The sequence below is a fragment of the Pseudonaja textilis genome, chromosome 1 (assembly GCF_049901715.1).
Source record: "Pseudonaja textilis isolate UNSWEBS1 chromosome 1, rPseTex1.2, whole genome shotgun sequence".
NCBI classification, from domain to species: domain Eukaryota; kingdom Metazoa; phylum Chordata; class Lepidosauria; order Squamata; family Elapidae; genus Pseudonaja; species Pseudonaja textilis.
Window position 1 is genome coordinate 195,274,196 of NC_141990.1, and position 26,695 is coordinate 195,300,890.

The 26,695-nt window shown below is 36.9% G+C and overlaps 1 protein-coding gene across 3 annotated transcripts in view; it reads left to right on the forward strand.

The window, feature by feature from the left end:
* CCDC148 (coiled-coil domain containing 148) overlaps window positions 1–26,695 on the forward strand; it is a 163,893-nt gene that overhangs the window by 94,914 nt on the left and 42,284 nt on the right. For all 3 annotated transcript variants that reach the window (XM_087920172.1, XM_087920171.1, XM_087920170.1), the window contains exons 9-10: window positions 7,952–8,090; window positions 9,951–10,157. In XM_087920172.1, the coding sequence (XP_087776298.1) occupies window positions 7,952–8,090; window positions 9,951–10,157 (346 nt within the window). The remainder of the gene's footprint in view (window positions 1–7,951; window positions 8,091–9,950; window positions 10,158–26,695) is intronic.

The following is a 26,695-nucleotide window of genomic DNA, read 5'->3' on the forward strand; positions in this document are numbered from 1 at the left end:
GAAGGTTCAAAGCTTCACCATATAATGTTAAAACACTGTCCCAAAGGATACACAGATATAGAAAAGAGAACAATTTTTTTTAAAAAAAGAGTTCATCTTCAGCTGTACAGGATCCATACTGTCTCCCGGTTATTCATTCTATTCGGAATATATTTACCCAACTTTTCAGGTATCATCAAAGTGCTATATACAGCAACAATGAACATATCATAATTGCAACATAAACCTCAGTACATCAGCAATTAAAAAGAATCAAAATTTAAAATGTGTGTGCCTTAATGCAGGGGTGTCAAACTGAATTTCTTCGAGGGCAGGATCAGCTTAGTTTTCTGTGGGCCAGCCAGGGTGGGGGGAGACAAGACAGATACCTCCTGCACCACTCTGCTGGCCAAAGTGGGGTGTGGGGAGCTGCACACAGCTCCCCTGTGCCCCGTTTTGGCTGCCAGAGTGCTGCAGGAGGCAATCCAGACCAAAAATGGAGTGCAGAGAGGGCTACGCGTGGCCTCACCCTCTCTGTGCCCTGTTTTGGCTGCCAGAGGCACCGCAGGCTGGTCCTTTGCTATTTCCAGGCTGGTCCTGCAGGCCAGATTTAAGCACTCTGCAGGCCCTTAAGTTTGATATCCCTGCCTTGATGGACTTAATGAAGCAAAGGGTATTGATCATAATTAATCATCAATTTCAGAAGGAATATCTTTCACAGTTTAGGCACAACACCCGAGAATGCTTCAAGCGAACTATAGTTTAACAGAAATTGTAAACTTCTCTGTGTTCAAAAATCCCTACATTTCTTAGCCATTTCCCTATGCTTTGTAAACAGAAGAACTGATGTAAAGAAATGGTGCACTGTTTTTGGCAAGCTTCCTGCTTTCATAATTACTATTGTATGTCATGTTCTATTTAATCTGAATTTGGTCTCTGCCCAGTGAACTTCTGTTTCACACCACCTCGAGCTACAGTCCTGACAATAAGCCCTGCTGAACACAGCATGACTTATTTGTAAGTAAACCTGCAATGGGAGTGGGCTGCAGATCCTGCCTGCTCTGGCTGGCATGAGGTCACTGTTTTATGCTTGCTGTAATTCTCCTAAAAGAGGGGAAGGAAAGAAGCCCTTGAGCGTAACTGAGCTCCCGGGGTGACATGAACGCACCCCTGCAGGGTTTGTTTGTTTTTTTGGCAATAATCTGGAGGTGGTTTGCCATTGCTGCTTTCTGAGATGGTGATCAGCTTCTTAGCCTAGCCTATAGCCTTGGGATTCCCATCCAGGTCCTGAGCAGGCCTGATCCTGTTGAGCTTCTGAGCAATTGAGGCACGGTCCTGTCCCATAAAAGCTTAGATTTCCCTAAGCAGAATCATCTTAGCATGCAGTAGAGATTGAAGTGCCAGATTAGGACTTGGGCAACCAAAGTTAAAGTTGACCTTCAACTATAGAACCTCATTGAGAGATTCAGGCCAGTCACCATTTTTCACTCTGCATTACCCCACGGGGCTGTGCGGATAAAAAAGGAGAGTGATATATACTGCCATGAGTCCCTACAGCTCCTTGGTTTATACATTTCAACAAAAAATACAAAGACGGGCTTTGTTGAAATTCATACTGGAAATAAACTATGAGTTACTTGGAGGAGAAAAATATGTTGAAAACCATTTTTGGCATATGCTATCTTTGCAAATTGGTCAAACCAAAAATTGTTCCAAGAGGAAGCGGCAAGATATTCCTATTACAAAATTAAACAGCCTTAATATTTCACTTTTCAACCCTTGAATAAATTAGATGGAATCTTTTGGAAATATAACTGACGTAGCTTGCATTGCAAACCCCAGCTGTTTCCCCAGACATTTGAGTCAGATGTGTAGGTGGTGAAGGGAATTGTTTTCATCCCTGGGTCCCAGGGGTTGAGCTGAGGTTTTAAGTGTGGTGAGTTCTTGTGTTTTAATCATGTAAACTGCTCAGAGTCATGTGAAATGGGCAGTTGTATCAATCATATCAATAAGTAAATGCAGATTTTGGAAGTATGCTATGAATTCCAATAGGCTGATCTTCCGGAGATATGCTCAGGATCAAGGTGCTTCAGTAAGAGATTCTAGGAGATTTCCTGGATTATACAGTAATCTTCCTAAAGCAAACCTGACTCAAGCTATATAAAAGCTTGAGTTAGTTAGTGGGTTGATGCCCAGCTACCCAATTGTAGTGCCTTTGGAATAATTTTACATTCATATACTAAAATTCAGCTAATCAGACAGACAGACAGTCGTGTGTGCATGCGTGCGTCTGTATGGTTGGCTTATAGAGTCCAATACTGATATGACTCATCCTGTGGGCCCTTCTCTTCATCTCTACACTATATTACTAAATATAATCTGCCGTGAGAATGTAGATTATGCTAAAAATGTGGCAATTGTATTGGAAGAATACTGCCTCATGGTTGGATGTGTTTGCTCTTTCCACAAACAACCAGTCTAGTTACACTTCACTGAATGATCAGCCAAGAAATCTACACTTGTATGTATTGAGTGAAATATACGCACCGAGAATCCTTTTAACAAGACAGATTAAATCATGGTCTGGTTTCACCTTAGGACCTGACCGGCGATCTTCGCTGTCACCTCGTGCTAAAGCCACAAAAATAATTTGTGAAGCCACTTCTGCTGGCAAGAGGAATAAAATGGGAATGATCAAGCTTGGTCACAAAAAGCTCAGATTCTCCAACTTTTGACATGGTGTGAATATGTAAATGTGTCCAATGCCGTTCAAAGTACACTGCTTGAGCAGGATTTTTATGTCTACATCTTGGAAGTTTGTTTTTTTTTTTAACAAAAAAAAAACACTATGCCAATATTTTCTGATGCTGTGTATTTTAAGCCCTGCTTCCTTCCCCTTTCAGTTGTTGTTAATGGCCGGACGTGTTTAAAACTGTGACTCTTGAAAGAGTGTAATGCAAAGAATAATTTCTGGAATGGCATGGAAAGGCGGATGCTTTTTGCCTCCAGAGCTCTTAATAGATGCAACATTGTTTTGTTTGGCTGCAAGCTATTTCCTTTGTTATGTCCGTGTTCCTCTGAGCTAGTGTGTGTTAGGCCCCTTTGGCTGTGGAGGGTTCGGGGTTTTTTTTTTTAGATTCTGTTTTTGTGCTTGAATAATAGCAGTGTTAAGAGTGTATAATACTGTAAGTCTTTCTTTTTTAAGAAATAGAAGGACAGCAAAAAAAAGGGGGGGGGGATTGTGATTTTCAATACTACTGAAACAGCCAAAGGAGAAAAGAGACTTGGTCATTTTTATTGGGAGCCACAGTAGGTCTTTTCTTGTTGACTGATCCCATTCTTACTTTGCCTTCTTTGCCTTGTGCTCATGCCTATGTATTTTAAAGCCAGGGTGGCTTTTGTCCCTTCTGCCATCTGCCAGGTGTTTTGCCCACCTCTTTCCAAAAAGATGCAAACTGGGTAAAGATAAAATAATTAATTTTAATTAATTTAAAATATTTTTTTATCAAATGATTAATTGATTTATTGTTTTTATTGATTAGTATGATTGAGTGTTTAGTGCATATAGTGTAATTACTGAATATCTGATTAGTAAAATCAGTGATTTAGTGAATTTAATTGACCAGTGTATTTAGTATTTACTGTAATAAATTAGGCTGTTTGTTGCTTAGCAAAATTATTTGATTAGAGTGATTTGAGTAACCAATTGATTGATTGATTGATTTTTAGTAATAAGTAACCTTACTATTGATTTGTTCTCTAACATATCAATTAATATTTATTAATTACCAACATTCGTTAAGTAACTGTCTCCCTATCACATTAACTAGCTATTGTAATTGATTACTGTACTATTGCCATTGACCATGACAGCCAAAAACTCCAAACCAAAAGAAAAGAAAAATATCTCTACCAATGACCTCCCAGTCTCCCGCACGAGTTTCAGATGTCTTGAAACCATCAATGAAAGCGAAATTTACATCAAATGCCGCCAATGCGATAATCTAATCCACCCTGCCTGCTTAAACACAAACAAAAGCCTAGCTGATATGGTTAAAAATTCAGATACATTCTTTTATCTATTTCCATCATGTTCTCCTAAGCTAAACAAACTGAGTACCCTACCTGACAGAGTTGAAAGCATAGAATCACTCATTCACTCAATAGAAGAACGCTTAGCAACACATTTTGAAACAGCATCACTCAAAACTAGGCATGAACGCCCCTAACTACGTCTATTCCAACCACAACTGGCCTTAAATACAAGCTACTCAATGCAAGAAGCCTTGTAAATAAAATACCTGAATTTCTCCTCTTACTAAATACGGCTAAATTCGACATTATATTTGTCTGTGAAACATGGCTCAACGCATCTCTCCCTGACTCCATTACCACAATAAGAGACTATCATGTTTACCAATCAGATCGTGAAATCCATAGAGGAGGTGGTGTTGCTATCTTCTATAAAAAGTCCCTACATCTAAAAAACATCCAAGTTACCCAGGAGCTTGCTATTCCTGACCATCATCTGTGAACTGTCCTTAAATATCACATTTCGGTTCTTGCTATGTTACAGAGCCCCTGATTATGACATCAAACATGCAAACAAGCTAAATATACTACTAACATGGGCAGCATCCTGCCCACACACTTTTATCTTTCTTGGTGACTTCAATATATCTCATATTAACTGGACCCTTAACGAATGTACAACTGAACCCACACATGCAACTTTCTACAATGCGGTAACAAATCTGGGACTAGAAAAACTAGTAACCAACAACACTAGACTTAACAACTGCCTCGATTTCATCTTCTGCAATAGTTTGAATTCAATTTACGGAATACAAATTAAAGAACCCTTTTCCAACAGTGACCACAACATGATTGACTTTTGTCTCAACATATTCCACCCAAAAATCACCACAATGATGGAATCCCCAATTATAACTTCAAAAAAAGCAGCTATGATCTTATAAACAATGATCTCTCATCCCTTGATTGGCAATTTCTATTCTCTGGATGCAATACTGTAGAAGTCCATTACAACCTATTTTTACTTGAAGTCAAAAGAGTCATCAAACTATATGTACTATTAACAACTCCCAAAACCAGAAAAAACAAATTACCCATAACAATAAGGAAGCTCCAATCCAAAAAGAAATCACTTTGGAGGAAAAACAAATCTGGTCACATTGCCAACTTCACTATTAAAGCCAACCTCTTTAACACATTCTTTGGCTCAGTATTTATAAACAGCAATGGATCATGCCCAGTATTTCCTAGTCGAACCACAGACAACTACAACGATTTAATACGTATTGATTTTACAGAAGACAATGGTGAAAAAGCACTACAGAATCTAAAACCATCTCTATCTATTGGACCGGACGGAATATGTGCCTACTTCTTTAAAAAGCTATCCACTGCCATAGCCAAACCTCTAAGCATAATCTTTGAAAAATCTTTCAGGACCAACTCCTTGCCAAAACTATGGTGACAAGCCACGGTCATCCCCATCTTCAAAAACGGAGACCCCAGCCTAGTTGAAAATTACAGACCGCTCTCTTTATGCTGCATCACCTGTAAAATCATGGAATCAACTATTAACCAATCCATCATCCTCCACTTAGAAACAAACAACCTACTCTCTAATAAACAATTTGGTTTTAGGAAAAAACTATCATGTAATCTGCAACTCTTACACTGCAAAAACATACACAAACATACACATGGACTACACAACTTGATCAGGGCAAAGCAATAGACACAATCTACATAGACTTTTGTAAAGCCTTTGATTCAGTGGTACATGACAAACTACTAAAACTAAAATCTTACGGTATCTCTGGACACCTGCATTACTGGATAGAAGCATTCCTGTCAAACAGACAACAAATGGTCAAAATTAGGAGCGTCCTATCAAATTCTGTACCTGTCAACAGTGGTGTCCCCCAAGGCAGTGTTCTAGGACCAACTCTTTTCATACTCTACATAAATGACCTCTGTGATCATATCAAGAGCAACTGCGTTCTCTTCACTGATGATGTAAAGATATTCAACACCACAGACAATACTGCTACCCTTCAAAAAGACCTTGACTATGTATCAGAATGGTCAAACAAATGGCAACTTCAAATCTCAACAAATAAATACTCTGTCCTACATATTGGCAAAAAAAATCAGAAAATAAAATACAGGCTGAATAGTCAAGACCTTGTTGGTGATCCAAACTCTGTCAAGGATCTTGGAGTACTCATCTCAAATGACCTAAGTGCTAGAGCCCACTGTAACTACATAGCCAAAAAGGCGTTAAGAGTTGTTAACCTAATCTTACATAGCTTTTTCTCTGGTAATATTACACTACTAACTAGAGCATACAAAACATTTGCTAGACCAATACTCGAATACAGCTCATCAGTCTGGAACCCATATTATGTATCTGATATTAACACAGTTGAGAAAGTCCAGAAATATTTCACAAGAAAAGTTCTCCACTCCTTTACTTGTTGCAGAATACTTTATGCCACCAGACTTGAAATTCTAGACCTAGAAAACTAGAACTAGAACTATGCCACCTTTGGTCCGATCTAAGTATAGTATATCAAATCATACATTGCAGTGTCCTACTTGTCAATGAATACTTCAGCTTCACCCATAACAACACAAGATCAAACAATAGATACAAACTCAAGGTTAATTGCACCAAACTTGATTGCAGGAAATACGACTTCAGCAACAGAATGGTCAATGTCTGGAATACTCTACCTGACTCTGTGGTTTCTTCCCCAAACCCCCAAAACTTTAACCTGAGACTGTCTACTATTGACCTCACCCCTTTCCTAAGAGGTCTGTAGAGGGCATGCATAAGTGCACCAACGTGCCTACCATCCCTGACCTATTGTTTCTTTTATTTTTATTTTTTATTTTTCTTATATGTACCCATGTATTCATAACTATGTTTTTACTTATACCTATTATTTTGTAAGCAATTGACAATAAATAAATAAGAAAGAAAGAAAGAAAGAAAGAAAGAAAGAAAGAAAGAAAGAAAGAAAGAAAGAAAGAAAGAAAGAAAGAGAGAAAGGACTCAATTTTTGCATGATGGCTGAGGCAGTGGTTAATAGTCACCCTCCACAATTAGTTCTTCAAATGGAACTGCAGGGGAAAAAATAAATAAAAACAACAACAACCAAAATAAGTGTCTTATCAGAATTTGCCCTAGACATAGAAGCATATATTTGTACCGAATGAGAAAAGAGCACTTTCAAACCGAGCACATGAGTGGACATGGACAATCAGTTTCACAAGGGTTCATGATAGGACTTGATTGTGCATCAAGGTAGCTTCTTATGGTTTCAGTGACAATTGCTGCTTCTTGGAAATGACGGGTTTATTTACACTGTGAAGCTGCTCCATCACCCACATGAACCAGTAATCATTTGTGGAGGGTAGGAATGGATGACAGCATGCGTATACACACACGCCCACAACACTGGGAACAGGCTGGAGAAGTACTTCTTCACCAGGGCTAATGGGGATAAATGCTTTGCAGGGAAGCAGCAGTAGACTTTGCAAATACATGCATGTTGATGCTTTAAATATAAAGTTGCTTTAAATTTCATTTATATTTGTATACATGTGTTTTAATTATTTTTGTCTGGGTGACAAACAAATTAGAAGTATATCTATCTACTCAGGAAGATCCAACCAGATGAAGAAAGGGGATTGGCAAATGCTTTCCTGGAAAAGAAAGATGGGAAAGCCCAGCAACCAGGGAATTGTCCAATAGGAGGATGTGGTAGCTGCAATTTGGACTGAATACCTTACAACGCGTTGCCAAAACATCTCAGTCCAAACAGGGTTTTCTTAAGATGGCTTAGAGTCAAGCAGGCATGGACACAAGAGAGGAGCAGCTTAAGATACAATGCTTGTAAGATTGTGTTAGATTTGTCCTGTTTTGTTCCTACAGCAGTTTCCAGTGGAGTAAAGAAGATCTTTGGAAATATCAGATTGTCATTGGTCAGTATCCAAGTGACATGCAAGGTAGAAGAATGCTCTATTTGGATATGCTTCAGAAACTTCTACCTCACAAATCTAGACAAAGCCTTGTAAGTTGTGGAACTTCTCCTTTTTTTTAATTCAGTTATCGGGATGAGAATTCAGTTTTAAAACTTTTTTAATAGGGTTGCTGAATGTAAGATTCCACTTAGCACTCCAGACATGGAATTGCACTTGGGACTTTTCATTTTTCCTCTTCCTTTGATCTCTGTCATTTTTCAGATGTGTTCCAGATAATCCCATTCCTCCCAAAATAGTACAAAACATTCATACGTTTGTATTTAAAAAAAAGAGAGCACAATGCAACGTAATTCACACAAGTCAGTTGTCAAACAGGTTATGGTATTCACTGAAATACCGTACTATATAATATGTGTGTGAATGGATTATGTGTTTGTAAGCAAGGTGCTCTGTGTTCAGACCTCCAGGTTCTCAAATCCACACCTGCGGTCTTTTAAATCCATCCAAGCTTAATATCTGCCTCTAAATTTACTGTCAATGGTTGTAGCTGTTCCTAAAGGTCGAGGACCGCCTGGAATGGGATTCAACAGGATATGATAAAATGCTGCCAAATCTGAAAATTGGCAGAAGTTGACACACACTCTGTATCTTACATGTAGGAGCACTTCCTGTTTTTGTATAGATTACTTTTCACTTTTTAAAATATTCATTTATTTGCGTATAGACTAGCCCAACTCACCTTCCAAGGTTGTTGCCTTGGGGAAAATAATAGAGGGAAGGAGTATTAAGTACGTTTGCTTCCTTGAATGAAAATAATAAAGGTGGGGTATAAATAAAAATAATCAATAATTCTCTACATGTTTGGTGAAAGAGCTGTTTCTTTGTGGCTTTCCTAGAGACTAATGTTGGGGCTGTTCCAATCTCTGGAAAAAAAAAAAAATCTTCAAGGGTGAGGCCATCAGAGACAGAAGTTGTCTTCAGACTCTCACACAGCCATTTCCTGAGGAGAAACAACTTTTTGAGACTTCCTCCGACTGGGTAGAATGGCATGGAAACCTATGGCCCTTGAAATATTGCTCTCAGGAGCCCCAGCCAACATGGCTAACGGGGAAGGGAATTGAAAGTTGAAATACATTAGGGCCACAAGTCCCACATTTTTTTTTGAATTCTGCTTGGAACTGTAAATGTAATGTACTGTTGTTTAAATGTTCAGCAAATTCACTAATGTTAGCTGGCAAGCAAAATAGCCATTCAATATCCGAACTAAATGCTAGGTGAGATAATATAAAAAACATGCCTACATGCCCACACTAACAGGCAGTATTCAAAAGTGCACAGTCTTAGATTTATAACTCAGCTTCTTCTCTGAGCTCAAAGCGAAACCCAGCAACATCCAATCATTTCTAAATAATGGAACATTCATTCATTGAACTCTCCACATATCACAGTGAAATCCATGATAGCTCTCCAATTAGTTTTACACAGCATTCCTGCTGCATTTGGTACAAACTTTTTTTGTACACAAAAACGATACAACTAACAAAATGTGTAATAATTGTTTTTCGGGAGAGGCAATTGAATAGATCCACAAGAGACAACTTGGGGAAAAGACTAGCTTTAAATTGCTCTGCTTTCTCTGCAGCGGATGCCTTTTATTCTTTCCTTTGGCCTCCTGTCAATATATTAGAAATATTTCTGAGTTGTTGATTTAGTTACGTTAACCCTTATAAATGCCTTGCAGGTAATAGTAGCTCTTGTTAGTGTCTGAGAAGGGCATGATTCGCTCATGCTTTTATTAGCTGACCTTCACTTGGTTTCAAATAAGGTCATTTTAAACATCCAATTAAAGCAACCTTTAGCTGTTAGGGTTTAGAAGATCATTTCTGCCTATTTCCCAAATAACCCCGCTTTTCCTTTGTTGCTTCCATTCCCCCCCGCTCCCCCTTCAGATTGCTCATGAAAAGTCTTGGGACCACTATTACTTTAGCAGGAACCAATTGAGAGTGCTGATGTTCAACTGGATACAAGCTAGGAAAACATTCATAGTGAAGGCGGTGATGACTCTCGCTGAAGCTTGCACTGCTTATGAGACTGAAACGATGGTGGCTAATAATAGAAGAAAACAGCAGGAAATATGTGCTAATCTGAAAGAGAAGGTAGGCTCAATTACACAACCCTCTATTAAATTATTGCTGTTTTGCATATCCTGTCTTGTTCAGTATTAACTTGAAAGGGGGGAAATATGCATTAGCTATACATCGGCTTCCAGCCTATCCTGAAATAAAGGCACTCATGTTAAGTCATCTTTTCAGGATGACACTGTTGACATACATGCCCTCAAATGGATTGGAGAAGTCTTGTTTCATTTTGTCACAAAAATGTGAGCAATTCATTTTTAATTTATATGCTATTAAGACTTTATATTAAAGGGTCAGCTTTACTTTACTTCTACATGTCTGTAGAATTGTATATGGAAATGTGTTTTCCTTGGATGGGGAGAGAGAGCGTTTTAATTAATCCTATCCTGATGCATTTTGGGATAACAACTAATTGACTGTGACTTATAATTGGGGGATGGAAGAAAAGGAGGGGCCCTCAATGAAATCATCACATTCCTTCAGTGTAAAGATGCTGGTCAGAAATCTTAATGTAAAAAAGGGAACGTGGAAGTCTGGAAAAGGAAACCAGTTGTTGCTAAATGATCAGTGGAAACTGAACAATAACATGTTTTGTTCTGCCAACATTGCTGGAAGTTTTGCTCTTGCTTCTCTGTGGTCTGTACTTCTGTGTGCTATAATATAATTGAAACACGATATTGATGCAATATGATTGATACATGGTACTTATGCAGGCTATATATGTTGTGTTTGCAAAATGCACTGAACCATAAGCTTACAATAGATTTTAGATTAATGTGTTGTGGAAACCTAGCTTGTGAGGTAAATACATGGTTCAGTTTACCATGGGGAAGTATGTGATATGAGCACAACTCATCACCATTATTCTGTGTCTGTTATTGTACTCTTCTTGCAATAAAATCAGACCTTAGTAGCAATATCTGAAGTTTGATGATCCCTCTGTTGAGCTAAAGAATTGCTGTCTTTAAGACAATGCTCATCCATCTGGGGTACGGGATGATCCGTCTTATTTTTGTTGTTTGGTGTCCTTTTTTTGGTATAACAAAAAATGAGTATTTGATGAGCAGCAGCAATAGCACTGTCAGAAGCTCCCTTGACCTTCAACCATGCCTAGTGCAGGTTTCCTCAGGTTATGATGGCAATTAGGACCAGAATTTCCATCTCTAAGTGATGTGGTTGTAAAGTGTGATGTTGTGTGACCACATTACTTAGTGACGGCAATCCTGGCAGTTTTGGTTGTTGCCATAACCCAGGACCTTGCAGGTCATTCTGCAGGAAGAGGTGGAAATCACAGGTTGGCAAGTGCACCAGTGCTATGGAGGAGATGTCACAAACAGGCACTACTGAGCAAAAAAGCTGCAGGAGTGGAAGCAACATCTGACTTCCTGCTAGTTTCCCCATTGAATTTGCTTCTGGATACATTGGAAACATGAAGAACAACAAGGAGTTCCAGAGGGAGAAGAAGAGCTGCATAAAGAACAGGCCAATGGGGCAACATTTGAAGCGAAAAGGGGGGGGGGGAATTAAAACTTGGAGATTAGAGGAGGTAATTAGAAAAGAGAACAGTTCATAAAATAAACAAAATATAAGGAAGAAGCAGAAGGGACAATTACGGAAGGAAATGTTAAAGAGGGAGGGGGACAAAAACTGGTGTGAGAAAAAGAGGGGAAAAATAAAGGGGAAAAGAAGTTACAAGAAACAGAATCAAGAAATAAAGAAACCTGGGAAACAAACAAGAATAAAAAGAAATAGTTTGGTTAAAAAACAGAGACAATGGTTTAAAACAAAAATTAAGAGAGGGTTCTGCAAGGTGACAAGGGATAGTATAAATATATTAGAAATTATAAACTATGTAGAAAATTGGAAAATATATGTTATTAAAGTGGAAGATGAAACTGGTATTGTTAATCAATGGAATGTTTGCTAACAGTCAAATTAAATATAGAGATAAATGGAATAAAGGTGAAAGAAGGGAAACCAAGAGAAATATATTAGTTAATATATGGAATCTTATTGAAATGAATTGAAATGAAGGATTATTGTAGGAAGATTATAAGGTGAAAAGAGAGGTATGAAAATATGTATATTAATTATATTTAATGATTTATAAAATATAATTGAAATGAATTATGAGAATGATTGTAATGAGATCAATATCAGTTTCTAGGGTGAATTTGAATAGATTAATTATGTTCTTTACTTTTTTTTGAAATTTAAAGTGTATTGGAGGTAACTTTAAGGGGAAAGTACCATGCGGAATCTGACTGAAAAGGATATATGTTATAATATAGTTAATAGGAGCTGAATGTTATGACTGTTTAAGGGGACAATTTAAAAGTTGAATGTTTAATGGGATTTGAAAGGGAACTAATTATAAGATATGAAGATGACATACTCTAATTGGCAACCATAGGGGAAACCTTGTTTTGTAATGTTTGAAATGTGGAGGAATTTTTGGGGCAATGATGAAATAAGAATATGTAATGAAATTGTAAACAGGACAGATAAAAGTACAAGTAGAATTATTATGAAGATATGAACATTTTGAAAAGGAAATGTAATAGACTTAGAAATGAATGAGAAAGCTATAAAATAAGTCTGAGGGAAGTATTTAAGGGAAAAATCAATAGAGAATATATAAAGTAGTGATAAAATATAAAACTGAATATGAAAGATGAATATGTAACTGAGGTTATATCTGTATGGAGATGTGAAAACCTGGAACAAAAAAAGATGTTTTGTTTTGTTTTGTGAAAACCCAAATAAAAATTTATTTAAAAAAAAGGAAATCACAATCATATGACCGTGGCTCACTACAATGTAATAATCACAAGGACACTGAGTGCCAGAATCACAATTATATGACCATGGGGATGCTGCAATGCCTGCAAATTGGCAATCAGTTGTAAGTCCTTGTTCAGTACTGTTAGGACTTTGAATGGTTTCTGAACAAGTTGTCAAAGATTACCTGTAGTAATTTCCTTGTTGTGAAGTTCTTAATCTCTAAGTCACCACAGGACAAATTGCTACTGGACAATTTAGCAATTTTATTCAATTATTTACAATAAATAAAAATTATTTAAATTTTTGCCAATCACATTTCATTCTGTCCCTCCTTTTGCATCTTTCTTTAATGATTCTATTCCTCCCTTTCTTTGATATTAGTATAACTCTTGTCCTGCAGTGAGTTGTCCTTGATAAGATGGCCATGGCAAGTTATCCTGCAGTGAGTTGGCCATGGCAAGTTGGCTGTGGTGAGTTGGCCATAGTGAGTTATCCATGGCATGTTCACCATGGTGACCCTCTGTTTGAACAGGGGGTTGGACTAGAAGACCTTCAGGGTCCCTTCCAAAGATAGTGTGGGCGGGAGCAATCACTAGATACAAAAGAATGGAACACTTTGGTTTACAACTTTCCCTTTTTATGTAAGGTTATTCAGAAGATGGTTGGCTTTCAGTTCCAAAGATCTCTTAGAAAATGCATTATCTTCATACTTTTAAGCAGGTTCAGACCTGGTTATAGCACTGGAGTTACATTTGTTGTACTTGTTGAAAACGTCTTCTGGGTTTAGGATGGGATAAGTTACCCATTTTAACCACCCTGTGATTTATAATACTATCAAGCATGGTATCCTTTGCAACCAACTTAGGGATTTAGGAGTGGGGGACACCCTTCTGTGCTGGTTCTCTTCCTTTTTAGGGGGCTGGTTGCTATCAGTATTGGTGGATGTAGAAGTGCTAAATCTCTACTTTGTGGAGTGTCATGTTTCTATTTTCTCCCACCTTCTGTTCTGCGTCTTCATGAAAACATTTGGGAGGTCTTCTGTTGATAGAAGGCAAAATATAACATGCAGATAATATTCAATTATATACAGCTCCACTTCTGGCTAGTTAAGTGATATTGTCAGAATTCTTTCCCAATGCCTGAATACTGTGGAATTGGAACGGGGGAGGACAGAGTTTGGCTGAGGGAAATGTTTTAACTTAGAAGGGCATAGCACTGCTCCAGATGAAGTCACTGCAAAGTTTGGAGCCTTGCTTATGGAACAAAGGGCAGCTAAGGCTAAAAGGACCTTTGGACAAATCCATTCTGTCCGTTAATCGGGCATATTCTTAGACCTCAGACCTTGGTCATGATTATTCATCCCCTAATCACTTCCAACTTGGAATTATGAATAGGACTGTTCTTAAAGAGCATTGGAAGCTAAAGCTGTTTTGGACACAATATGGGACACCCATTTGATTCAGCTGCTCTGTGTGCTGCACTGGTTCTCCGTAGGCTTCCAGATACAATTCAAGAAGCTGATTATGACCCTACTTGGCACAGGGACCAACTATTGAGATGGTTTGTGCTTGTTCCATCAGATCTGGCAAAGTTGGTTTGCTCTGGGCCCCTTCTGCATAGTAGTGTCATTTAGTGGGAACAAGGAGATATGCATTTCCCCTTGAGATTTGGATGGCCCTGAACTTATGAGGCTTTAGGAGAACCTTGAAAACATGAATCTTTGCCCAAAAGCTGGGGCCAAGTTCTTTGGTGAGCCTGATTTTATGTGCTTGAAAGAGATAGGGGAGCTTTTTGTGTGTATTGTATACTGCTTGGATATTCTGGGATTGTTTTAACTTTTGGTTTTGGACTCTTAATATATTGTCAGCCACCCAAAGAGAACCATGGCCATAGATTGTAAATTGTTTAATAAATAAATGAATAAATTTTGATAGGCAGCTTCAACTTTTTATTTCCTAGAAGCCCAGAAGTCTTTGTGTTTTATTAATATGTGAGTGTTATATTAGTTTAATGTACAAATTAATATCTTTCTCTACACTAGACAATTTTAAATGAACTATTCTTTTGTTTTTGGATGGCACAATTTAGTTTTCAAAGTTATAGGCACATAACTACTCATGTTCAGTGCCACTAGAAGTTATGGTGATTTGTAAAATGAAGGCAAGCAGAAGTATATGAATAGCTCAAAGGTTTTGTTAATAAAAAAACAATAAGATAGTTTACATTTCTAAATATCCAAGAATTTCTAAGAAGGTACAGGATATTTAAAAAGTACCAGTTTAAGAAAACAAAAAATTAATTGCTTTTAATTTAAAATAATTACAGGTAGTCCTTACTTAATGACTGGTCACTTGGTGACCATTTAGAGTCTGATGGTTGAATCTTCCCCTGCAGTCAGATGATCATGCATTGAGTACTTGTCAACCTGCTTACCTTCATGGGTTGTAGCATTCCATAGTCACATGACTGTGATTTACAACATTTTTGCCAGTCTCCGGCCTTTTGGGCTGATTTCTGGTAAAAAGTACCCTTAGAAATTGATTTCTTTTGTATTGAATTATAAGATAAAATAAAATACAAAAAAAGAAAAATAAATAGGAGAACGGTGGGGAGGAAGAGTGAGAAGAGAAGTGAGGAAGGGTAGGAAAAAAAGAAAAAGAAACATTGACTTCCAACTCTCTCTGTTGCAGTAAAAACAAGACATTAACATCAAATCACAGCTTTTGGTTTTTTTCATAGTAATATAAACAAGTCATTTCTACAAAGATCTATCAAATCTAATTGGTAAAACCCAAAATGAAAGTTTCATTCTTTTTCACTTCAAGCACAACGTTCAGAAGTGGTCTCCATGTGGAAACAAAAGTATATTCTTTTCTTTAATCAAAATAGTCAATTTTGCCATTTCAGCCAACTCCATCAACTTCTGAAACCATTCATCCATGGGAGGAATCGAAGTGTCCTTGGATTTATCTTATCTGGTGTTAAAATACCAATGATGCATCATCTTATGGAAATTTTCTTTTAGATTATAATTTAATGTAAATTTTAAACACTTCGTCCACATATTTTCCTATTGATCAAGCATCACATTATATCCAAAATTGCTTGCCTACTGAATCATACAATGTTTTTAAATGTTCATTTTCCAAATTCAATTTCAATAACATTTTATAGATCTTAGTGATAATATGATCATCGTTTCCACATAATAAAGTTTCCAATTCATTTTTAACAGTTAAACCCATAGCACTTTTTAATCCAGTTTAAATGTTTCTTTCAGTTTTTGATAAGTAAACCAATGGCAGAAATGTATTGATTTGTTAACTATAGTAATGTTTGCTTAACAATTGCCGCAGAAAAGTTTAAAAATTGGGTATAGTCACACGGGCGCCTTGACTTTTGACTGTCATGACTTATGATGGAAACTCTAGATTCTGTTGCAGTCATAAATCCAGAACTACCTGTATATATGCTATGTGCATAAATGTAAAGAATTATCCCCCCCAATGAACTTTTCAGTAGAAATAGCAAGAACTTCAAAATAAAACTAGGTTACTCTATGAACAAACAGAGTAACATTTTCAGAATCTGAAGTATATAGGGAGAGTCCATATGCCGCTCCTCTGGTTGTACTGCAGTATTCTTACAAAACAACCATTTTTTTACAATATAAAATACGATCATTTTTTTTTTTTCAATGCTCTGTAGAAAAAGTGAAAATTACATCCCCATATTATCAAATGTTTTGCCTTTTCGAGCTTCACCCATGCAGAACTTAGCATCTGATTCATGATAGATTGACCTTCTCCTTTTGATCGTTCTCAGAAAAAAAACAACCCTTCAAATCCTGGATTTATGCTTTCCTTGAAGTAGGAAAGCACCAGTTTGTAGATTTATAATAAAAAGCAATTAACAACTTCCTCCCCTAGCCTGCATTTTTCTCCAGAAATAATAGCAGCTGCTGCTTATCTTGGTTCTTAATTATGAGAACTATAATTCCACCTTCTCTCTATTCAGATTGTATCTTCATAATCTCCCCTTCATTGTTCTCTCTTTCAGCTGGCAAGCTGAGGATTTGTGAAAAGAAACCAGTCTTACTCTCATTACCTCATCAACTTATTAAGACAGGGGCCTCCAACCTGTTAGATTACCTGAAGCTTAATTTGCTCTGTTTTCAACAGTAAGACATAGGGCTTCAAAGTTTCTTTAACTATCTCACAAATACATGCTGCTTAAATCATTTCAAAATGTCATGCTACTCTACAGAGTGTTGATCTGCAGCGTATTTATTAACTAAATACAGATATGAAAAAAAAGAATGGACAAAATTAGAAGATAAAAAAAGCTTTGAAAAGCTACTTCCTGAGTGTATTTTGCGAGTGCTGTTCCTTTACTGCAGAGATGTCAAACTCACGTCATCATGGCGGTGTCATGTGATGTATTGGGACTTTCCCCCATTTGCTAAACTGTGAGTGGGCGTGGCTAGCATGTGGCACATCAGGCCTGTGGGCCGGGAGTTTGACAGCCCTGCTTTATTGGGATAGTTGATCCTAAAAGGCAAACGTTATCCAACTTATCACTATTTTTCTTTTCATTTCTAAGGCCATTGGTTGTCATTAGTTTGGTCTTCTATAAACCAGTTCCAGTTTTTTCATTGTGCCCCTCAACTTTCATTACTAGAACTTGCAATACTTGCAAAAAAGGGGACGAAATGTAAAATTATCAGTTATAAAATAAATTACATGCTTAAAAAGGGGGGAAATGTAAAGTTAACTTTAAAAAACTGACCATTGAAAAAAAAGATAGATGAGAAGAAGAAAAAAATAGAAAAGACAAAGATAAAAGCAAAACAGGAAAAAAGTAATGAAAGTACCCAATAAATTCCATTGCCATTGTACAATTTTATTTATTTATTTATTTATTTGATTTTTCAATCACTTACAAGCTAATAGGTATAAGTATAAACATAGTTATGAATACATGAAATGGATACATATAAGAAAAATAAAAGAAACAATAGGACAGGGACGGTAGGCACATTGGTGCGCTTATGCATGCCCCCTACAGACCTCTTAGGAAAGGGGTGAGGTCAATAGTAGACAGTCTAAGATTAAAGTTTTTGGAGTTTGGGGAAGAAAGCACAGAGTCAGGTAGAGTATTCCAGACATTGACCGCTCTGTTGCTGAAGTCATATTTCCTGCAATCAAGTTTGGTGCAGTTTACTTTGAGTTTGTATCTATTGTGTGCTCTTGTTATGGTTGAAGTATTCATTGACAGGTAATTGACAGGTAATTTTATACTAATATAAAAAGCATTACCATTCAGTTTCCAAATAGTAAAATGAATCTAGGGTAACGGGTAGCAAAGAATGTGTCAAATGTTTAGCTGTACATGTTGTCATTCAACTGTTTTATATAAGTTATTCATTATTCAAATTTATTAATTCTTAGTTGCCCTGAGAATTATTATTGGTATAATAATTGACATCTAGAAACGAAGAGACTCTGAGTTATAGTTCCAGTCAAAGCTAGTTGGGTGACCTTGGGCCAGTCACTTTCTCCCAGCCCTAGGAAGATGGCAGTGGCAAATCACATCGGAAAAACATTGGCAAGAAAATTGCAGTTTGTCTGTCTACCATCAGTGCTGCAAAATAACCAAGTCCAAATTGTAGTTAGAATTAAAAATTTGCCAGAGATTCCAGGGTGCTAGATAATAACACTCTCACTACAAACAATATAGTTTTCATTCCACTATGTTATTGATGTTGATAAGTATGCCCAATGATATTCTTTAAAATCAGGAAAAATAGCACCTTCATTTGCATATAGGAGCTGAAACATGATATCAGTAGAAGTATCTCGGTTGTTTGTTCCTTCCATTACAAATGAATAAGCTATCCGTCTGCTTAAAGTATTTAAATAGAACCAATATGCCTGCTGCTCAACATGATCTACATTATCTTATCCAGAAAGATTACTCTCTAAATATATATGAGTCTTGATGCAATTTTCATTTTCACCACACTGAATCTTTATTCTTAATATCACCTCCTTAGCTAAAGAATACAAGTTATAACATTCTTATCCAGGGAACAAGATATTTTATTAGGGTAACAATAGATTTATTTTTAATAGATTCCAGAAAATAAGCAAAAACTAAATTTGATCTATATCCTTCAGGGCCTCTTTACCATGTAGGGTGTTTGTTTGTTTACTTACTTACTTACTTACTTACTTACTTACTTACTTACTTACTTACCTACTTACTTACTTACCTTACTTAATTACTTACTTACTCACTCACTCACTCACTCAATTTCTGTAGCCACTCAACCAAGTGACCCTGGTGGCTTAGAATTCTAATATTAGAAAACAGCTAAAAGAATTGGATAACATTAAAACAATAAAAGCATCTATAAAATAAATAAGTACAAACAGCAACTGGGATGATTAATCAGCTAACAGTAAAGCCAAGTATCAGGACCCTTAATACATAATGAGCCTCAGGGTCAGGTACATAGCCAAGTTTGTAAAGATTTGTGAAACACCAAAATGGATTGGAGGCATTCTAATCTCTGGAGGAAAAATATTCCATAAGGCAGGGGCTAAAGCAGGAAAAAACTGCCTTCTAGATCCTGCCACTCTGGCTGACAGGCTCTGCAGCTTGCCTGATCTGTTGAATTGGATTGGACTGGTAGAAGTCCTTTTTTTGGGAAAAGGATGGTAATTCAGTCCCAAGCTACATAGGACTTTAAAGGTGACAGCCAGTACCTTGAATTGTATCGGAAACACCAGCAGCAGCCAGTGCAGCTCACAGAGTAGTGTTGTTACATGTGCTATATAGCTGACACCATTCCTTACTCGGGCAGCCCACATTAGATTTTTGTTAATTTTAATATACAGAATATTTATCATAGAACTACTTTCTGCACATTTAGATAAAGAGCTTTGGCAACCATTGAAGAAATGCCAAATATTTTCTGTATCCTAGAACTTTTACTCAAATTCGATTATAAGCACTCCTTTAATTTATACTGGGGATATCAAGGGCTCCAAGACAAAATAAAAACCAGGGGAAATCCTCTCAGAGTTAAACTTCATGCAGCTTTCTGAACCTGAATCAGACTCCAGACCAGATTTTGCAATCAATAGACACTTCCAATCGCTTGCAGATTCTTTTAATTTTACTCTTGTTTGCTTCTGATTAAGTTGTTCAAGATCTTCAAGAAAGAAGCACAGGTTTCCTTTGTGCGCATCGTATAATATGAGTAATGCTGACAGTACCGATATTTATAGCTCTGACAAAAGTAATCATTTTAATAGTGGTTAATATGAAATCAAATTACTATTGGCACTTTAAGAAATAGTGAAATGTACGTTAACATCTCATTAAAATCTAAATAGGAGCATTTCAAAAGCAGCTCAATGGAGTGTGAGGCTTCGAAATAATAGAGATATTTGATTATTAGGCATTGATTGCAGAATACATCATGCCTAGCCTATGAATGTACAGCATATTATCTTTTAATTGGTTGTAATGCAGTATGTGATTTAAATATATAATTAATTGCATGCGTATATTTTAAAGCTCCATTACATCAAATTATATTATGAAAGTTGAACAAGCACCTTAATCTTATATATGTATATATTTGTATCCTGTTCTTAAATCTATGTTATTCTCACAGCAACTAACAATATAATTAATTAAAACAGCCAACCAGAACAAATATAAAATGTTTCTGTTGAAGACTGTGGTCTTTATTTGGTTATCTGTTGAAAACTGTGGCTGGATCAAAGCGAATAATGCTAAAGGGCATTTATTTTTTTTCAGAATCTCTCTTGCACACACATACACACATACACGCGCATGCACATACACAAGTCAATCTTATATTATGAGTAACATTATAAAGGTCTTTTTTTTAATAAGATGACAATACTGTTGCTCTCATCACCAATTACATAGAAAATATGAACAATAAAAATAGACTGTTTTGTATTAGTTTAAAAAGAGAAATGCTAAAAAGATTTAAATCAATTTGCCTTGGATTAGAAAACAAATTCATTTAGTTGTTCCTTTTTAGATGAACTAGAAACTATTGAATGAAATTTAAAGGATATTAAACAAGATCTCTATAACACATTTGTTGCAGATAAATATAATCCCATTTAGTTGTCTGAAAAACTATTAGACGGATGATGACTGATCTGGAATTCAGTTTTTTCCCCTGAAGGAGCCTGAAGGTAGCACCTTTCCTGACTAATAAATTCTATTAAAAGGTGTAAGCTTCTGTGAGCTATAACTTTTCTCTTTAGAAATAGAGTGGTAGACTGATACAGTTTGAAACTGACTCAAGAATAGTATCATTAATCAATTACTAATTGTGTAGCATTAAAAACAATTGTTCTTCCTGAGACTTTCTGTGATTGCCTGAAACCCTTTGATGTGAGTTCAGTGATCTCTTCCTCAGTGGTGGAATTCAAGTCCCATTTTTCCCAAACGGTCATTTTGACATCTGCTATAGAGTGTCCTGTGAGGTTGATGCTAATGCTCTGGTGCTAATTTACCCTTGTTTGAGTCTATTACTTCTTTTGTGCAAAGTTTGTCCTATCTGTCCTATGTAGAATCAAGGGGGACATTGCTGGCAGATGATGGTGCATATTGCATTAGGGAAAGAGCATATGAAAGTGGTTCTAATCTTGTGCAAGCATTTTTGGGGGCCTATGATGAATCTGTTGGTGTAGTTGTGGGAGCAATGCAGCCACCTGGATTTCTTGTACAGCTGGTTCTTTGTCCTGTTGTTTTGCATTGCTTGTGAGAATCTGCTTCAGATTAGGTGGTTGTTTGCATTCAGATATAGGCCTGTTGTTCAGTTACTGAGAAAAGGCAGTGTTATTATCCAGGGTGAACTGTAACCTAATAATAATCATGCATTTGAGTAATTTGACTTATGAGTTGCATGTGACAACCAGTGGTGCTCTGTTTTGTCTGTTTTGATGGTCTGTTTTTGAAAGATCTATGGCAGGGGTGTCAAACTCACATCGTCACGGCATTGTCACGTCAGGTATCATGACTTTTTTCCCCTTTGCTAAACTGGGTGTGGTCAGCGTGCAATACAAATTTGACAGCCCTGGTGTATAGCTTCAGAGATGCTTTGCTGTTTAGCTAAAACTTGAAAATATAAAAATGCAAATAGCTTACCAAGAGGCTGAAATTGTAGACTAAACGCCTGTTTACTGGGAAAGAAGCAGTTGACCTCTGATTGTTACTCAAGGCTTACTAACTAACACATCAAAGGTTAAAAATACTAGGTTACTGTGAAAATGGGTTCAGGGTGGACTCTTATGTCAAGTGATAATACTGTCTTTTTCCGGTAAGCAAGATCACTGTATAAGCTTTGCCTCATTGCTTTCTTAGTGGGTAGAACTTTGCATTCTGTCCGCTGCACAGCTCACTAAACATGGCTCAAGCTGTTCGTGTGATTTCTATTCATTAACTGGGTTGGGAGATTTCTCCTTCAACATTCAGGTACATATTATAAATAGTCCTTGACTTACAACAGTTCATTTAGTTCAAAGTTGCAACACATCCCCCCCAAAATGACTTATGACCATTTTTCACAATTACAACTGTTGCAGCATCCTCATGGTCACATGATCAGAATTCAGACCCTTGGTAACTAGTTCATATTTTTGATGGTTGCAGTGTACCAGGGTAACACTGGGACACCTACTTTTTTGTCACCTTCTGAGAAGCAAAGTCAATGGGGAAGCCAGATAACAACCGTGTTACTAACTTAATCGTGGCAGTGATTCGCTTCACAGCTATGGCAGGGAAAATTGTAAAATGGGGTAAAATTCACTTAACAAATGTCTTGCTTAATAACAGAAATTTTGGGCTCAATTGTGATTATAAGTTGAGGTCTACCTGTACTACCAAAAATTGGGGTGGAATTCACACAGATCAGTGGCAAGATACGCTGTTTTGGCACCAATGATAATGTCCTTAATGGCTTGTCTTGAGGTTTATATTTACTGGAAGATGTTGGTATGAGTAGCCCTTGCTTAACCACAACTTGGACAAGCTACTCCATTGCTAAATGATGCAGTTAAGCAGAACATCACTTGGGCAAAAAGTGACTCTTTAGATTAGCTGAATGTGTGGCCAGATACTGTAGCAATAGCAATATCACTTAGACTTATATGCTGCTTCTTAATGATTTGGAGTCCTCTCTAAGTGGTTTACAGAGTCAGCATATTGCCCCCAACAATCTGGCTCCCCATTTTACTGACCTCGGAAGAAAGGAAGGCCGAGTCAACAATATTGTGAATGGTCTTCCCATTTTGGTGAGTGGATGCTTGTAGAAGCTAGAACAGTTCGTTTTCTTTCTTTCTCGTCAAGGTGAGTTTGGTTGTGTAGGTTTGTTGTTTTTGTCCTACTGAACTCATGACTGGTGGAGAGGTGCTGGAGTTTTTTTTTTTCTCTTTTGGACTGGTTGATTGTCTATAGATGTTGTTAATGTCCATGTGTCTATTAACAACCAGCCCAAAAGAGAAAAAAAAACCCAGCACCTCTCCACCATAATCAGCACTCAGATCAGCAAAGATTAACTTCAAGGTCAACTTCAGACCAACAATAAAGTAAACAATACCCCAATCAAGAAACTGCCACCAGTAAGCAGCCCAACCAAAGAATTTCTATGATTTCCCCCACCCACACAGACTGGCAAGACACCAGAATGTAAGCTGACAGCAAACAGCACTCCTTACTAGCGCTGATGATGTTACCTAGTTAGGGTAATGAAATGTCTGTAAGAAAACAAGCAAGCTCAGGGAGCACCATGTATGTATTTGGCATAATTTTTGGCAATAGTTGTAATATGTAGGCTGCGAGGGGTCTTCATTTTCCATCCTTTAGGAATGATTGCATTTTATTTTAATTTGATTAGAAAAATAATGCCTGTTGGTAGGTGTGTCGATTTCTTGGTAGGTTTTATAAATTTTTGCTTCGTGCTTCTTGTTATTGATACTGTAGGAGACGAGCTGTGTTAGTCTTTGGAGCTATAAATGCAAAAGGAGTCTGCTAACACCTTTTCTGAGTAATAAATTTTATTAAAATGTATAAGCTTTGAGGTGATCTCAGAAGGACTCAACAAACACAATATTAATTATCCAGATATTTGTAATTTGTCTCTCATATAATCTCCATCTGCATAACCAATTTATTTTCCTGCCTTTCCCCACCCCAACTTTTACCACAGTTTAAATCCTACATCAGTCTAGCCAATTTTGCATCTGATGAAGTAAGCCAAAGCTTATGCTTTTTAATAAAATTTGTTAATTGGAAAAGGTTGCTACTAGATATTTTGTGAGCTTTTGCCACAGTAGATTACCACAGCTCTGTTCCTACAATTATTGCAGTTTCTTTTCTTCCATGTGAAAACATAAAGTAAACTAAAGCTTATATATGGGAGAAAATTATATAATAAAGATGCCAAATATTTCTGGGGTTGTCCTGTTTAAAACCATTATTGCATGCTTGGGAAACTATTATCCATGGTAGACATTATGGATTCAGTTGTTAAAGTAAAAAGCTGGGCTGCAATAGGCATCAGTCTTCACTAAACAAAGACTGTAAATAATGCAACTTAGAGTAAATTAAATAAAAACAGAGTTGTTAAAGTAGGGATAAGGTATTTTTGTTCAGTTCAGTGACTTCCTTCAGTTCCAGTCAGCATGGCCAGAAATTACAGATATGGCAGTCCAGCAATATCTGGACACTTATATGTTATCCATGTCTGTTTAGTGGTGATGAAATAAACTGTATGTATGTATGTATGTATGTATGTATGTATGTATGTATGTATTTCCTTCTTTCAGTTGTGTCTGATTCTCAGCAACTGCCTCGACAAGCCCTTGAAGTTTTCTTGCCAAGGTTTTTCAGAATTGTTGGCCATTGTCTCCTTCCTAGAGCTGAGAGAAAGTGACTAGCCCAAGGTCAGCTTTGTGCCTAAGGAAGGACTAGAATTCACCATCTCCCAGTTTCTAGCCTTAATCACTACAGCAAACCGGATCTCTATGAAATTTATAACCAGTTGCAAATGCCAAGGATCTAGGGGTTGGTATAACAAAGTCATACCCTTAAAGAGGAAGATGAGTATTTGGGGTAGGTACTGAATAGAGTTATATTTAAATGCAGTACAATAGCTATCTTCTGAAGAAAAACATTTAAAAATAGCAATTAGTTTTTGCGCTCAATTTTTCTTTTCTTTGTTTTGGCTCTACTCACTTAATGAAATGAAACTCCAACTTCCCATTCTTGGACCAGTGTGAATCTGGGTCCAAAAATGTTACAAAGCTGTATAATGATGAGGGCATTACTTAATGTCTGTATTGATTTTGGAGCCCACATTAGCATTGTTAGAATATATGCTAACTAGGTACATTTTAAAGAAAATGATTGCGTATGTGACAAATTGCATATATCCATCCTTATAAGATAGACCATACTAAGAAACCAATGCCATATAGGACAAGTCTACTTTTTATTAGAGCAACTATTTGAAACTATCTTGCAAATCTGAATGTGCTTCCCCCTCCCTCACTTTATCTTGGACTGGGAAAGGGTTTGTCTAAGATGTTTTCTCAAATTAGTTTCTTGGAATGGGCTTGTCTAGTTGTTGTCCTAGTGTTGGCTCTTCCTCCTGTCCTTTAAGGCCACACCCTATGCCTTCTAGACCAAGGTATTTAAAGCTGTAACATGCTCAAACAAACGCTCCCATTTTCCTTTGCTTTGTCTAACTGAGAAGTTTAACATACAGTAGCATCATTTTGCTATGACCAGTTCTAAAGGACAGTGCTGGCCAGAAAGCAAGAAGTAGCTTGCTTCATAAGGAAAAAAAGACTACTGTGTAACTATGAGAGGTAAAGTCCTTGATAATTTAGGATTGGGCACAGTTGGAAAAGTTGATATAGTGGCTACCTCAGTGTAATACCTCTAAACATAATCTTTGAAAAATCTTTCAGGACCAGTTCCTTGCCTAACCTATGGTCACAAGCCACAGTCATTCCCATCTTCAAAAAGGGAGACCCTTGCCTAGTTGAAAATTACAGACCAATCTCCTTATGCTGCGTCACCTGTAAAGTCATGGAATCAATTATTAACCAATCCATCATCCTCCACTTAGAGACAAACAACCTACTCTCCAATAAACAATTTGGTTTCAGAAAAAAACTATCCTGTAATCTGCAACTCTTACACTGCAAAAACATATGGACTACACAACTTGATCAGGGCAAAACAATAGATGCAATCTACATAGACTTCTGTAAAGCCTTTGATTCAGTGGTACATGACAAACTACTACTAAAAATAAAATCCTATGGTATCTCTGGACAACTGCATAACTGGATAGAAGCATTCCTGTCAAACAGACAACAAATGGTCAAAATTGGGAGCGTCCTATCAAATTCTGTACCTGTCAATAGTGGTGTCCCCCAAGGCAGTGTTCTAGGACCAACTCTCTTCATACTCTACATAAATGACCTCTGTGATCATATTAAGAGCAACTGCGTTCTTTTCGCTGATGATGTAAAGCTGTTCAATACCACAGACAATACTGCTACCCTTCAAAAAGATCTTGACTGCGTATCAGAATGGTCAAACAAATGGCAACTTCAAATCTCAACAAATAAATGCTCTGTCTTACATATTGGCAAAAAAAATCCAAAAATAAAATACAAGCTGAATAGTCAAGATCTTGTTGATGA